This window comes from Hyperoodon ampullatus (assembly GCF_949752795.1).
Source record: "Hyperoodon ampullatus genome assembly, chromosome: 9".
Taxonomy (NCBI): domain Eukaryota; kingdom Metazoa; phylum Chordata; class Mammalia; order Artiodactyla; family Ziphiidae; genus Hyperoodon; species Hyperoodon ampullatus.
The window spans coordinates 17,034,670-17,046,886 of NC_136922.1; the positions used below are offsets into that span (position 1 = coordinate 17,034,670).

The 12,217-nt window shown below is 45.2% G+C and overlaps 1 protein-coding gene across 2 annotated transcripts in view; it reads right to left on the reverse strand.

Moving 5' to 3' along the window:
* Positions 1–1,478, reverse strand: part of AMPH (amphiphysin) — a gene marked incomplete at both ends in the record, with an annotated part of 174,899 nt that extends 173,421 nt beyond the window's left edge. For both annotated transcript variants that reach the window (XM_079711943.1, XM_079711942.1), the window contains one exon: positions 1,410–1,478. In XM_079711943.1, the coding sequence (XP_079568069.1) occupies positions 1,410–1,478 (69 nt within the window). The remainder of the gene's footprint in view (positions 1–1,409) is intronic.
* Positions 1,479–12,217: the final 10,739 nt, after the last annotated feature.

Here is a 12,217-nt window from a genome sequence, read left to right on the forward strand (position 1 = left end):
ATTAAAAGAAATACAATCCTCTTACTGCATTGAGAGCATGCATGTGTGAAGGGAGGGACGAGAGGCAGCCACTCAGCCTCTGGGCATGCGGACAGGCAAAGGAATCAGTGCCCCCTCCAGCTGAGTTCATGGGAGTCAATGGGAGCTGGGCGGGCGTCCTGAGCCCAAGTCTGAAAAGGGAAATTCACCGTCATAGTGGGCAACGCGGCGAATCTGACTTCCAGTAAAACAGGAAACCGCTAAACATCCAGAATCCCAGGGATGGAAAATACTTCCACGTGAAAGAGCACTCAGTTCAAGTGACACAGACCGCGGGGCTCATTAGCCAGTGTCCATTTTCAAGTACAATGCTTCATCTACAATATGAATGTCCTTTGCCCGGGACACAAGTAAAGACCTCGGTGCTGGCAAGGTCTTGATAACAAGCAGTGGGCAGGGAAGCCAGGCAAGCCCAGTGCCTGCTACTGTACCTCTCCAACTGCTCGGGGCTGGGCTTGATTTGGACATGGCGTTCATTTGTGCCCATCTCTCGGGCAGAAAAATAAATTACTGTGACCAATCTTGAGGGGCTTGTGAAACACCAGGGAACCCAACCCGTGCAACATGGATTTTTTTTTTCATGCAATAAAACGCCCTCCTCTGTGCAAAAATATGCAGAGAACTGTTAGGTTCAGGTCATATTTATTTTTGACCTTCCAGAGAAGGACGCTGGCGTCAAAAGGGATACACATACAGAGAAAACCCTCAAAAAAAAAAAAAAAAAAAAAAAAAAAAAAGGAAGAAAAAACGAAAGAAAGAAGTGTGCATCTAGATCTCGGTTTTGAACTTCGGGATTCACTCCACAGTACTGTATTAAAGCCCTTGGCTCTTCGCGATCAGCCTTCTTAATCCAAACATATTTCTTCGGAGGTAGCTTCTGTGCTAAATCGCTCGTTCCTGCTGCACCCAAGTAGCCAGGAAATCCCGTCGGAGGAAGGACAGCGCCGCAATCTCCCGCCGGGACCTGCGGGCCGCGTCCCCACCAGCCGCCTGCGGGCGCGCGGCCAGCGGGCACCGGGAGGAAGATGCGCTCAGCTCCGGGAGCCGCGGGCGACCCGCCGCACCTGCCACAGCTCGTGCCGGGCGCTGGCCCAGGAGGGCGGGGAGCGCGGCCAGCCGCGCGGGGAGCGGCGAGGCAGCCGGGAGACCCGGGCCAACCCCGCGCCTCCCGGGACAGGGGCTGCGCGTCCCCGGCGCTCCCGCCTTCCCGCCGGCTCCCCGCAGCGCCGGGTGCCGCCTTGCTGCAGTGGCTGCGGCGGAGGGCAGGGCGTCCCCGCGACCCAGGCCCGGCCTCTTGCGCTCCCCCACACCCCACCCCCGCCCGGGCCGGCTCGGCCCTGCCCGCCGCGTCCCCGCCACCCGCTTCTGACCTTTTCCTGCGCGCGGTTGAGTCGCTTCTGGACGTTCTTGGCGAAGATGCCCGTCTTGATGTCGGCCATGGCTGCGGGTCCGCGGAGGCTGCGAGGAGCGGAGCGGGCGGCAAGGAGGAGCGGGAGAGGAGGAGCGGGAGAGGAGGAGCGGGAGAGGAGGAGCGGGAGAGGCGGCGAGGAGCCGGCGAGCGCCAGGAGGGGTGAGGGAGGGGCGCGGCGGTGGGGACCCGCTTAAAGCGACAGAGCGGAGGAGGGACGCGCCGGGCCGGGCGGTGACACGGGTGACGAGCTGAAGAGAGAGAAGAAGCCAAGAGTCGGAATGCCCAGAGAGCGCCCACAGTGATGGAAGAGGAGGTCTGGTGGAGAAAGGGAAGGGAGCCGAGCAGCAGCTGCAGGGCCCGCAGCAGCTCCGGGGTTCTCTGAAGGCGGAGTTTGTGGTGGGGGAGGGTGAGAGGGGCCCCAATTTTCTCCAGCAAAAAAAAAAAAAAAAAAAGGCGGGTGTGGGCGGGGGAGTTGGAGAAGAGGGAAAGAGAACACCGGGAAGGTGCAAGTGGAGCAGCTCCGAAATGGAGGGGGTTGGGCTGCGCTCCCTGGAGGACCCACTCGACGACCCCAGGCAGAGAATGCACCCCTCGATTATCTGTGTGTTCAAGAACACACCCTCGGGAGGCTCTCAGCCCAACGAGGGAAGCCGACTGGGAAACCGAGTCAAGGCAGACGTTGGAGCTGCCCCAGAGACACAGGTAGAAAGGAGGGAGGCACCAATGGTGACACTTGTGTAAACTTCCACACAAGACTTGGGGCGCGGGCGGGAGGTTCCTTGCTGACAAGGTCCGCTCCTTTAAGGCAGGTGCCTTCCCTGAACATAGGCACTCACTTTCCAAGAACCATTGCATGGAAGAGGCAGGTCCTTTATTGCCTCACACCAGCAGTGTAAGACCCAGGCCTCCTAACCTGTTGCTTCACCTTCTGGTAACCTTAACAGGGATTCACCATCGTCAGTACACTTCGCAGAAGGAAGAATAATAGAGGGCTTCCCTGGTGGCGCAGTGGTTGAGAGTCCACCTGCCGATGCAGGGGACACGGGTTCGTGCCCCAGTCCGGGAAGATCCCACATGCCGCGGAGCGGCTGGGCCCGTGAGCCATGGCCGCTGAGCCTGCGTGTACCGCAACAACAACAACAACAACAACAACAACAACAAAAAGAATAATGGAGATAAACTTGTCCTATACCTACGCAGAGCTCTTGAAGCTTCTGACCGAGGGTCAAACTATTCATATTGGGTTCTCTCTGAGAATGTGAGACGGGTAAGGCAGGTGGCCCAGCAAACAGGTCAGAAGTGAGTCAGGCACCTGGGAATCCTGTGAGTCCCGGAGAGCATCTCATGCCCCCTCTGGAGTAGACTGTCACGTGGGCAGCTCCCATGCTTTGCCGCATGGTATCCACTCCTAGTATAGTCCCCTCACCTTGATTCTAAAAGGCTTGTGACTGCCTTTTACTAATAAGATATGGCGGAAGTACACTGTGCCAATGCCAGACCAACGCCTTGAGAAGCCAGGCAGGTTTCGCAGTCTGAGGAACGAAACCTGTTCTTCCTGTGCTGCCGTGTAGAGTTTCAGCTACCCTGCTGTAAAAAGCCCCTTGGAGAGGCCACATGGTAAAGGGAGAAGCCCTGAGGTTACTTGGACAGGGAGAGCAAAACCCAGATGTCCTTGCATCCCAGCTGAGACCATCCTCCAGGAAACACACCGGCCGAATATAGCCGCACAAAAAATCATCAGCAAGACCAGCGGAAGAACTGCCCAGCCAATCCTAGCCAAGAATGTGGAATGGTGAGCAAAAACAAAAAAATGATAGTGGTTTTGTTACGCGATGCACCCTGAGGCCAAACTCAAATGTCAGTTTGGAGCAGAGAAAGGTTTATTGTAGGGCCATGCAGGGAGACAGGTAGCTTATGCCTCCCCAAATCCCAAACTCCTGGAAGGAGTTTCAGCAAAGCATTTGAAAGGCAAGGTGAGGGAGGGGCGTGGTTGGTTGGTGCAGACCTCTTCGTGTCAGAATCCTTTCTTCTTGCAGCTGTCCAGGTAGGTCAGGTCAGGAAGATCCTGTAAACCTCCAGCAAGACAAATGTTAGGGCTTCCCTGGTGGCGCAGTGGTTGAGAGTCCGCCTGCCGATGCGGGGGACGCGGGTTCGTGCCCCGGTCTGGGAGGATCCCACATGCCGCGGAGCGGCTGGGCCCGTGAGCCATGGCCGCTGAGCCTGTGCTCCGGAGCCTGTGCTCCGCAAGGGGAGAGGCCACAACAGTGAGAGGCCCGCCTACCGCAAAAAAAAAAAAAAAAAAAAAAAAAAAAAAAGACAAATGTTATTCTCTGTTCTGCAACTTTTTTTTTTTTTTGCAGTACGCGGGCCTCTCACTCTTGTGGCCTCTCTCGTTGCGGAGCACAGGCTCTGGACGCGCAGGCTCACCGGCCATGGCTCACGGGCCCAGCCGCGCCGTGGCACGTGGGATCTTCCTGGACCGGGGCACGAACCCGTGTCCCCTGCTTCGGCAGGCAGACTCTCAACCACTGCGCCACCAGGGAAGCCCTGTTCTGCAGCTTTTTAATCTCTATATGAATGGGAAAGTGTTATACCCTTAAAGGTCAGAGCCTTGAGAATGGTCTATCCTGTACATTTCAGCCTATAGGCAACATTCTTAACTCTAAACAAAAGCTATACAATACAAAGATTTAAAGAAACAGATCCAATATGGAGTCAGATTTGTTTTACCCTATCACAGTTTTTTAAGCCACTTTTCTGATGGTTTGTTACTGAAATACCCAGTCTATTCACTTGGCTCTTCCTTAGGATAGCTGCTCATCCCAGTTTGCCTGGGAATGAAGGCGTTTCCAGGATACAGGACTTTCAGTGCTAAAACCAGGAAAGTCCTGGGGAAACTGCAAGAGTTGGTCACCTTCTTTCCAACATCTCAACTAAACAGGAGTTTACTTCAGAGCAAAGTAAGAAAAACTTGTTTCTTCTCTTGGTCAGCATTCAGTAGAACAGACCACTCAGAAGCCACGAACTTTGAGTCGGGGGCTTCTGAACCTTAGCTCTGCCTTGGGACCTTGGCCATGAGGATACAAGCCTCAGAATGCTGGAATATACCAGAATGTTCTGGAGCATATCAGTACATGGTTACTCTTATTCTCTGAGCCCCAGAGCCCCCTCTTCTCCCTCTGGGCCTGGCTATAGCCCTCATTACAGTCACCACTGCCCTCTCTCTGACAAGCGAGGGACAGGGTCCCAAGCAGTGGGTTTACTTTTTCTCTGCTTACTTAGGGCCCGAGCCATCAGATATCACTGTCCCAGCCTTTGTCTCTCCTGGCAATTACTCCCCCACCAGTTTTTGGAACACAGTGAATATCTTTTGAGATAAAATTGCAAATGGTTAGCTTTTCTTATCATTCGGATGCCCAAATCTAGATCTCTAGCGTGGGTGGAAAGGGAAGCTTGTCATTTCTTGATAATTCCATTTGGAATACATGCTGAGCATATTAAAAAATTGTGTGCAAACTGTTAACAAATCAACCAGTATCCATTTTCGGGTTGCCATGTGGCTCATTCTAGCCACTCTGGAATATTGATGAAGCGCTTTAGCTGGTACTTAGTAGGTGCCCTGTAATATATATATATATATATATATATATATATATATATATATATATAATTTTTTTTTTTTTTTGGCTGCATTGGGTCTTCGTTGCTGCACACAGGATTTCTTCTAGTTGCGGTGACTGGGGACTGCTCTTTGTTGCGGTGCGTGGGCTCCTCATTGTGGTGGCTTCTCTTGTGGAGCACGGGCTCTAGGCATGCAGGCTTCAGTAGTTGTGGCTCGTGGGCTCAGTAGTTGTGGCTCACGGGCTCCAGAGCACAGGCTCAGTAGTTGTTGGGCACGGGCTTAGTTGCTCCGCAACATGTGGGATCTTCCTGAACCAGGGCTCGAACCCGTGTCCCCTGCATTGACAGGTGGATTCTTAACAACTGCGCCAAATGCAGGAATGCATGAGACTAGCTCATGAGGATGCATTCTTAGCTATTTCTTCTCATAATTCTTCAATAATGCTATGGGTGGGGGGAAGGGGAGCCCAACTACTACCATGATTTTTTTCCTTAGGATAATTTTTTTAAATTAAAGCATAGTTGATTTACGGTGTTGTGTTAGTTTCATGTGAACAGCAAAGTGATTCAGTTACACATATATATATATTCTTTTTCAGATTCTTTTCCATTATAGGTTATTGCAAGATATTGAGTATAGTTCCCTGTGCTATACAGTAAGTCCTTGTTGTTTACCTATTTATATATGGTAGTTTGTATCTGTTAATCCCAAGCTCCTAATTTATCCCTCCTTCCCCCTTTGGTAACCATAAGTTTGTTTTCTATGTCTCTGAGTCTGTTTCTGTCTTGTAAATAAGTTCATTTATATCATTTTTTTAGATTCCACATATAAGTGGCATCACATGATATTTGTCTGACTTCACTTAGTATGATTTTTTTTTGTATTTTTGAATTTTATTTCATTTATTTTTTTATACAGCAGGTTCTTATTAGTCATCAGTTTTATACACATCAGTGTGTACATGTCAATCCCAATCACCCAATTCATCACACCCCCCGTGGCTTTCCCCCCTTGGTGTCCATAAGTTTGTTCTCTACATCTGTGTCTCAATTTCTGCCCTGTAAACTGGTTCATCTGTACCATTTTTCTAGGTTCCACATACATGCGTTAATGTATGATATTTGTTTTTCTCTTTCTGACTTACTTCACTCTGTATGACAGTCTCTAGATCCATCCATGTCTCAACAAATGACTCAATTTCATTCCTTTTCATAGCTGAGTAATATTCCATTGTATATATGTACCACATCTTCTTTATCCATTTGTCTGTCGATGGGCATTTAGGTTGCTTCCATGACCTGACTATTGTAAATAGTGCTGCAATGAACATTGGGGTGACTGTGTCTTTTTGAAATATGGTTTTCTCTGGGTATATGCCCAGTAGTGGGATTGCTGGATCATATGATAATTCTGTTTTTAGTTTTTTAAGGAACCTCCATACTGTTCTCCATAGTGGCTGTATCAATTTACATTCCCACCAACAGTGCAAGAGGGTTCCCTTTTCTCCACACCCTCTCCAGCATTTGTTTCTAGATTTTTTAGTGGTGGCTATTCTGAAGACTGGTGTGAGGTGATACTTCATTGTAGTTTTGATTTGCATTTCTCTAATAATTAGTGATGTTGAGCAGCTTTTCATGTGCTTCTTGGCCATCTGTATGTCTTCTTTGGAGAAATGTCTATTTAGGTTTGCCCATTTTTGGATTAGGTTGTTTTTTTCCTTAATATTGAGCTGCATGAGCTGTTTGTATATTTTGGAGATTAATCCTTTGTCTGTTGATTCGTTTGCAAATATTTTCTTCCATTCTGAGAGTTGTCTTTTCGTCTTGGTTTCCTTTGCTGTGCAAAAGCTTTTAAGTTTCATTAGGTCCCATTTGTTTATTTTTGTTTTTATTTCCATTACTCTAGGAGGTGGATCAAAAAAGATCTTGCTGTGATTTATGTCAAAGAGTGTTCTTCCTATGTTTTCCTCTAAGAGTTTTATAGTGTCCGGTCTTGTATTTAGGTCTCAAATCCATTTTGAGTTTATTTTTGTGTATGGTGTTAGGGAGTGTTCTAATTTCATTCTTTTACATGTAGCTGTCCAGTTTTCCCAGCACCACTTATTGAAGAGACTGTCTTTTCTCCATTTTATATCCTTGCCTCCTTTGTCATAGATTAGTTGACCATGAGTGCATGGGTTTATCTCTGGGCTTTCTATCCTGTTCCACTGATCTATATTTCTGTTTTTGTGCCAGTACCATCTTATCTTGATTACTATAGCTTTGTAGTATAGTCTGAAGTCAGGGAGTCTGATTCCTCCAGCTCTGCTTTTTCCCCTCAAGACTGCTTTGACTATTCGGGGTCTTTTGTGTCTCCGTACAAATTTTAAGATTATTTGTTCTAGTTCCATAAAAAATGCCATTGGTAATTTGATAGGGATTGCATTGAATCTGTAGATTGCTTTGGGTAGTAGAGTCATTTTCACAATATTGATTCTTCCAATCCAGGAACATGGTATATCTCTCCATCTGTTGGTATCATCTTTAATTTCTTTCATCAGTGTCTTATAGTTTTCTGCATACAGGTCTTTTGTCTCCCTAAGTAGGTTTATTCCTAGGTGTTTCATTCTTTTTGTTGCAGTGGTAAATGGGAGTGTTTCCTTAATTTCTCTTTCAGATTTTTTCATCATTAGTGTATAGGAATGCAAGAGATTTCTGGGCATTAATTTTGTATCCTGCAACTTTACGAAATTCATTGATGAGCTCCAGTACTTTTCTGGTGGCATTTTTAGGATTCTCTATGTATAGTATCATGTCATCTGCAAACAGTGACAGTTTTACTTCTTCTTTTCCAATTTGTATTCCTTTTATTTCTTTTTCTTCTCTGATTGCCGTGGCTAGGACTTCCAAAACTACGTTGAAAAATAGTGGTGAAAGTGGACATCCTTGTCTTGTTCCTAACCTTGGAGGAAATGCTTTCAGTTTTTCACCATTGAGAATGATGTTTCCTGTGGGTTTGTCATAAATGGCCTTTATTATGTTGAGGTAGGTTCACTCTATGCCCACTCTCTGGGGAGTTTTTATCATAAATGGGTGTTGAATTTTGTCAAAATCTTTTTCTGCATCTGTTGAGATGATCATGTGGTTTTTATTCTTCAATTTGTTAATATGGTGTATCACATTGATTGATTTACATATATAGAAGAATCCTTGCATCCCTGGGATAAATCCCACTTGATCATGGTGTACAATCCTTTTAATGTGTTGTTGGATTCTGTTTGCTAGTATTTTGTTGAGGATTTTTGCATCTGTATTCATAAGTGATATTGGTTTGTAATTTTCTTTTTTTGTAGTATCTGTCTGGTTTTGGTATCAGGGTTATGGTGGCCTCATAGAATGAGTTTGGGAGTGTTCCTTCCTCTGAAATTTTTTGGAAGAGATTGAGAAGGATGGGTGTTAGCTCTTCTCTAAATGTTTGATAGAATTCACCTGTGAAGCTATCTGGTCCTGGTTTGTTGGAAGGTTTTTAATCACAGTTTCAATTTCATTACTTGTGATTGGTCTGTTCATATTTTCTATTTCTTCCTGGTTCAGTCTTGGAAGGGTATACCTTTCTAAGAATTTGTCCATTTCTTCCAGGTTGTCCATTTTATTGGCATAGAGTTGCTTGTAGTAGTCTCTTAGGGTGCTTTGTATTTCTGCGGTGTCTGTTGTAACTTCTCCTTTTTCATTTCTAATTTTATTGCTTTGAGTCCTCTCCCTCTTTTTCTTGATGAGTCTGGCTAATGGTTTATCAATTTTGCTTATCTTCTCAAAGAACCAGCATTTAGTTTTATTGATCTTTGCTATTGTTGTCCTTGTTTCTATTTCATTTATTTCTGCTCTGATCTTTATGATTTCTTTCCTTCTGCTAACTTTGTTTTGTTTGTTCTTCTTTCTCTAGTTCCTTTAGGGGTAAGGTTAGATTGTTTATTTGAGATTTTTCTTGTTTCTTGAGATAGGCTTGTATAGCTATAAACTTCCCTCTTAGAACTGCTTTTGCTGCATCCCATAGGCTTTGGATCATCGTGTTTTCATTGTCTTTTGTCTCTAGGTATTTTTTGATTTCCTCTTTGATTTCTTCAATGATTTCTTGGTTATTTAGTAATGTATTGTTTAGCCTCCATGTGTTTGTGTTTTTTATGTTTTTTTCCCTGTAATTCATTTCTAATCTCATAGCGTTGTGGTCAGAAAAGATGCTTGATATGATTTCAATTTTCTTAAATTTACTGAGGCTTGATTTGTGACACAAGACGTGATCTATCCTGGAGAATGTTCCATGCACACTTGAGAAGAAAGTGTAATCTACTGTTTGTGGATGGAATGTCCTATAAATATCAATTAAATCTATCTGGTCTATTGTGTCATTTAAAGCTTGTGTTTCCCTATTTGTTTTCATTTTGGATGATCTGTCCATTGGTGTAAGTGAGGTGTTAAAGTCTCCCACTATTATTGTGTTACTGTCGATTTCCTCTTTTATAGCTGTTAGCAGTTGCCTTATGTATTGAGGCGCTCCTATGTTGGGTGCATATATATTTATAATTGTTTTATCTTCTTCTTGGATTCATCCCTTGATCATTATGTAGTGTCCTTACTTGTCTTCTGCAACATTTTTTATGTCAAAGTCTATTTTGTCTGATATGAGTATAGCTACTCCAGCTTTCTTTTGATTTCCATTTGCATGGAATATCTTTTTCCATCCCCTCACTTTCAGTCTGTATGTGTGCCTAGGTCTGAAGTGGGTCTCTTGTAGACAGCATATAGGTGGGTCTTTTTTTTTTTTTGTATCCATTAAGCAAGCCTGTGTCTTTGGTTGGAGCATTTAATCCATTCACGTTTAACGTAATTATCTATATGTATGTTCCTATGACCATTTTCTTAAATGTTCTGGGTTGTTTTTGTAGGTCCTTTTCTTCTCTTGTGTTTCCCACTTAGAGAAGTTCCTTTAGCATTTGTTGTAGAGCTGGTTTGGTGGTGCTGATTTCTCTTAGCTTTTGCTTGTCTGTAAAGCTCTTGATTTCTCCATCAAGTCTGAATGAGATCCTTGCCAGGTAGAGTAATCTTGGTTGTAGGTTCTTCCCTTTCATCACTTTAAGTATATCATGCCACTGCCTTCTGGCTTATAGAGTTTCTGCTGAGAAATCAGCTGTAAACCTTATGGGAGTAACCATGTATGTTATTTGTCATTTTTCCCTTGCTGCTTTCAATAATTTTTCTTTGTCTTTAATTTTTGTCAGTTTGATTACTATGTGTCTCTATGTGTTTCTCCTTGGGTTTATCCTGCCTGGGACTATGCACTTCCTGGGCTTGGATGGCTATTTCCTTTCCCATGTTAGGGAAGTTTTCCACTATAATCTCTTCAAATATTTTCTTGGGTCCTTTCTCTCTCTCTTCTCCTTCTGGGTCCCCTATAATGCGAATGTTGTTACGTTTAATGTTGTCCCAGAGGTCTCTTAGGCTGTCTGCATTTCTTTTCATTCTTTTTTCTTTATTCTGTTCTGTTCCGCAGCAGTGAATTCCACCATTCTGTCTTCCAGGTCACTTATCCATTCTTCTGCCTCAGTTATTCTGCTATTGATTCCTTCTAGTGTAGATTTCATTTCAGTTATTGTATTGTTCATCTCTGTTTGTTCTTTAATTCTTCTAGGTCTTTGTTAAACATTTCTTGCATCTTCTCGATCTTTGCCTCCATTCTTTTTCCAAGGTCCTGGATCATCTTCACTATCATTATTCTGAATTCTTTTTCTGGAAGGTCGCCTATCTCCACTTCATTTAGTTGTTTTTCTGGGGTTTTATCTTGTTCCTTCATCTGGTACATAGCCCTCTGCCTTTTCATCTTGTCTATCTTTCTGTGAATGTGGTTTTTGTTCCACAGGCTGCAGGATTATAGTTCTTCTTGCTTCTGCCTTGTGCCCTCTGTTGGATGAGGCTATCTAAGAGGCTTGTGTAAGTTTCCTGATGGGAGGGACTGGTGGTGGGTAGAGCTGACTGTTGCTCTGGTGGGCAGAGCTCAGTAAAACTTTAATCCACCTGACTGTTGATGGGTGGGTTTGCATTCCCTCCCTGTTGGTTGTTTGGCCTGAGGCGACCCAGCACTGGAGCCTACCTGGGCTCTTTGGTGGGGTTAATGACAGACTCTGGGAGGGCTCACGCCAAGGAGTACTTCCCAGAACTTCTGCTGCCAGTGTCCTTGTCCCCACAGTGAGCCACAGCCACCCCCCACCTCTGCAGGAGACCCTCCAACACTAGCAGGTAGGTCTGGCTCAGTCTCCTATGGGGTCACTGCTCCTTCCCCTGGGTTCCGATGCACACACTACTTTGTGTGTGCCCTCCATGAGTGAAGTCTCTGTTTCCCTCAGTCCTGTCGAAGTCCTGCAATCAAATCCCACTAGGCTTCAAAGTCTGATTCTCTAGGAATTCCTCCTACCGTTGCCAGACCCCCAGGTTGGGAAGCCTGACGTGGGGCTCAGAACCTTCATTCCAGTGGGTGGACTTCTGCTGTATAAGTGTTCTCCAGTCTGTGAGTCACCCACCCAGCAGTAATGGGATTTGATTTTACTGTGATTGTGCCCCTCCTACCATCTCATTATGGCTTCTCCTTTGTCTTTGGATGTAGGGTATCTTTTTTGGTGAGTTCCAGCGTCTTCCTGTTGATGACTGTCCAGCAGCTAGTTGTGATTCTGGTGTTCTCACAAGAGGGAGTGAAAGCACGTCCTTCTATTCTTCCATCTTGCTTCCTACCTCAATAGCATCTTATACTCAAAAAAAAAAAAAAAAAAAAAACTAGTATGATTTTTAAACATGGTTATGTCATACAGTGGAGTCTTTTTTTTTTTTAACAAAACCTTATGCAGTACTCAAATATATTAATCAGATGGACCCTCTATAGATGCAGAGAATGTTGGGTGCCCAGACCTCCACCCATTAGGTGGCCCCTTTATTCCCTGTGACTATCTTTAAGGAAGATCCTTAGAGCCACAGAACTCCCTGTACACAGCAGAAGTCCACAGTACCAGCGATCCTCAGTGACACCTTCTGTCTCTGAAGTTGTAGGATCCATGCTTTTGTGTGTGTTTCCTTCATCCCCAACACCACTGGGCCTTCCTACCAGTATTTCTTGATTGTTTG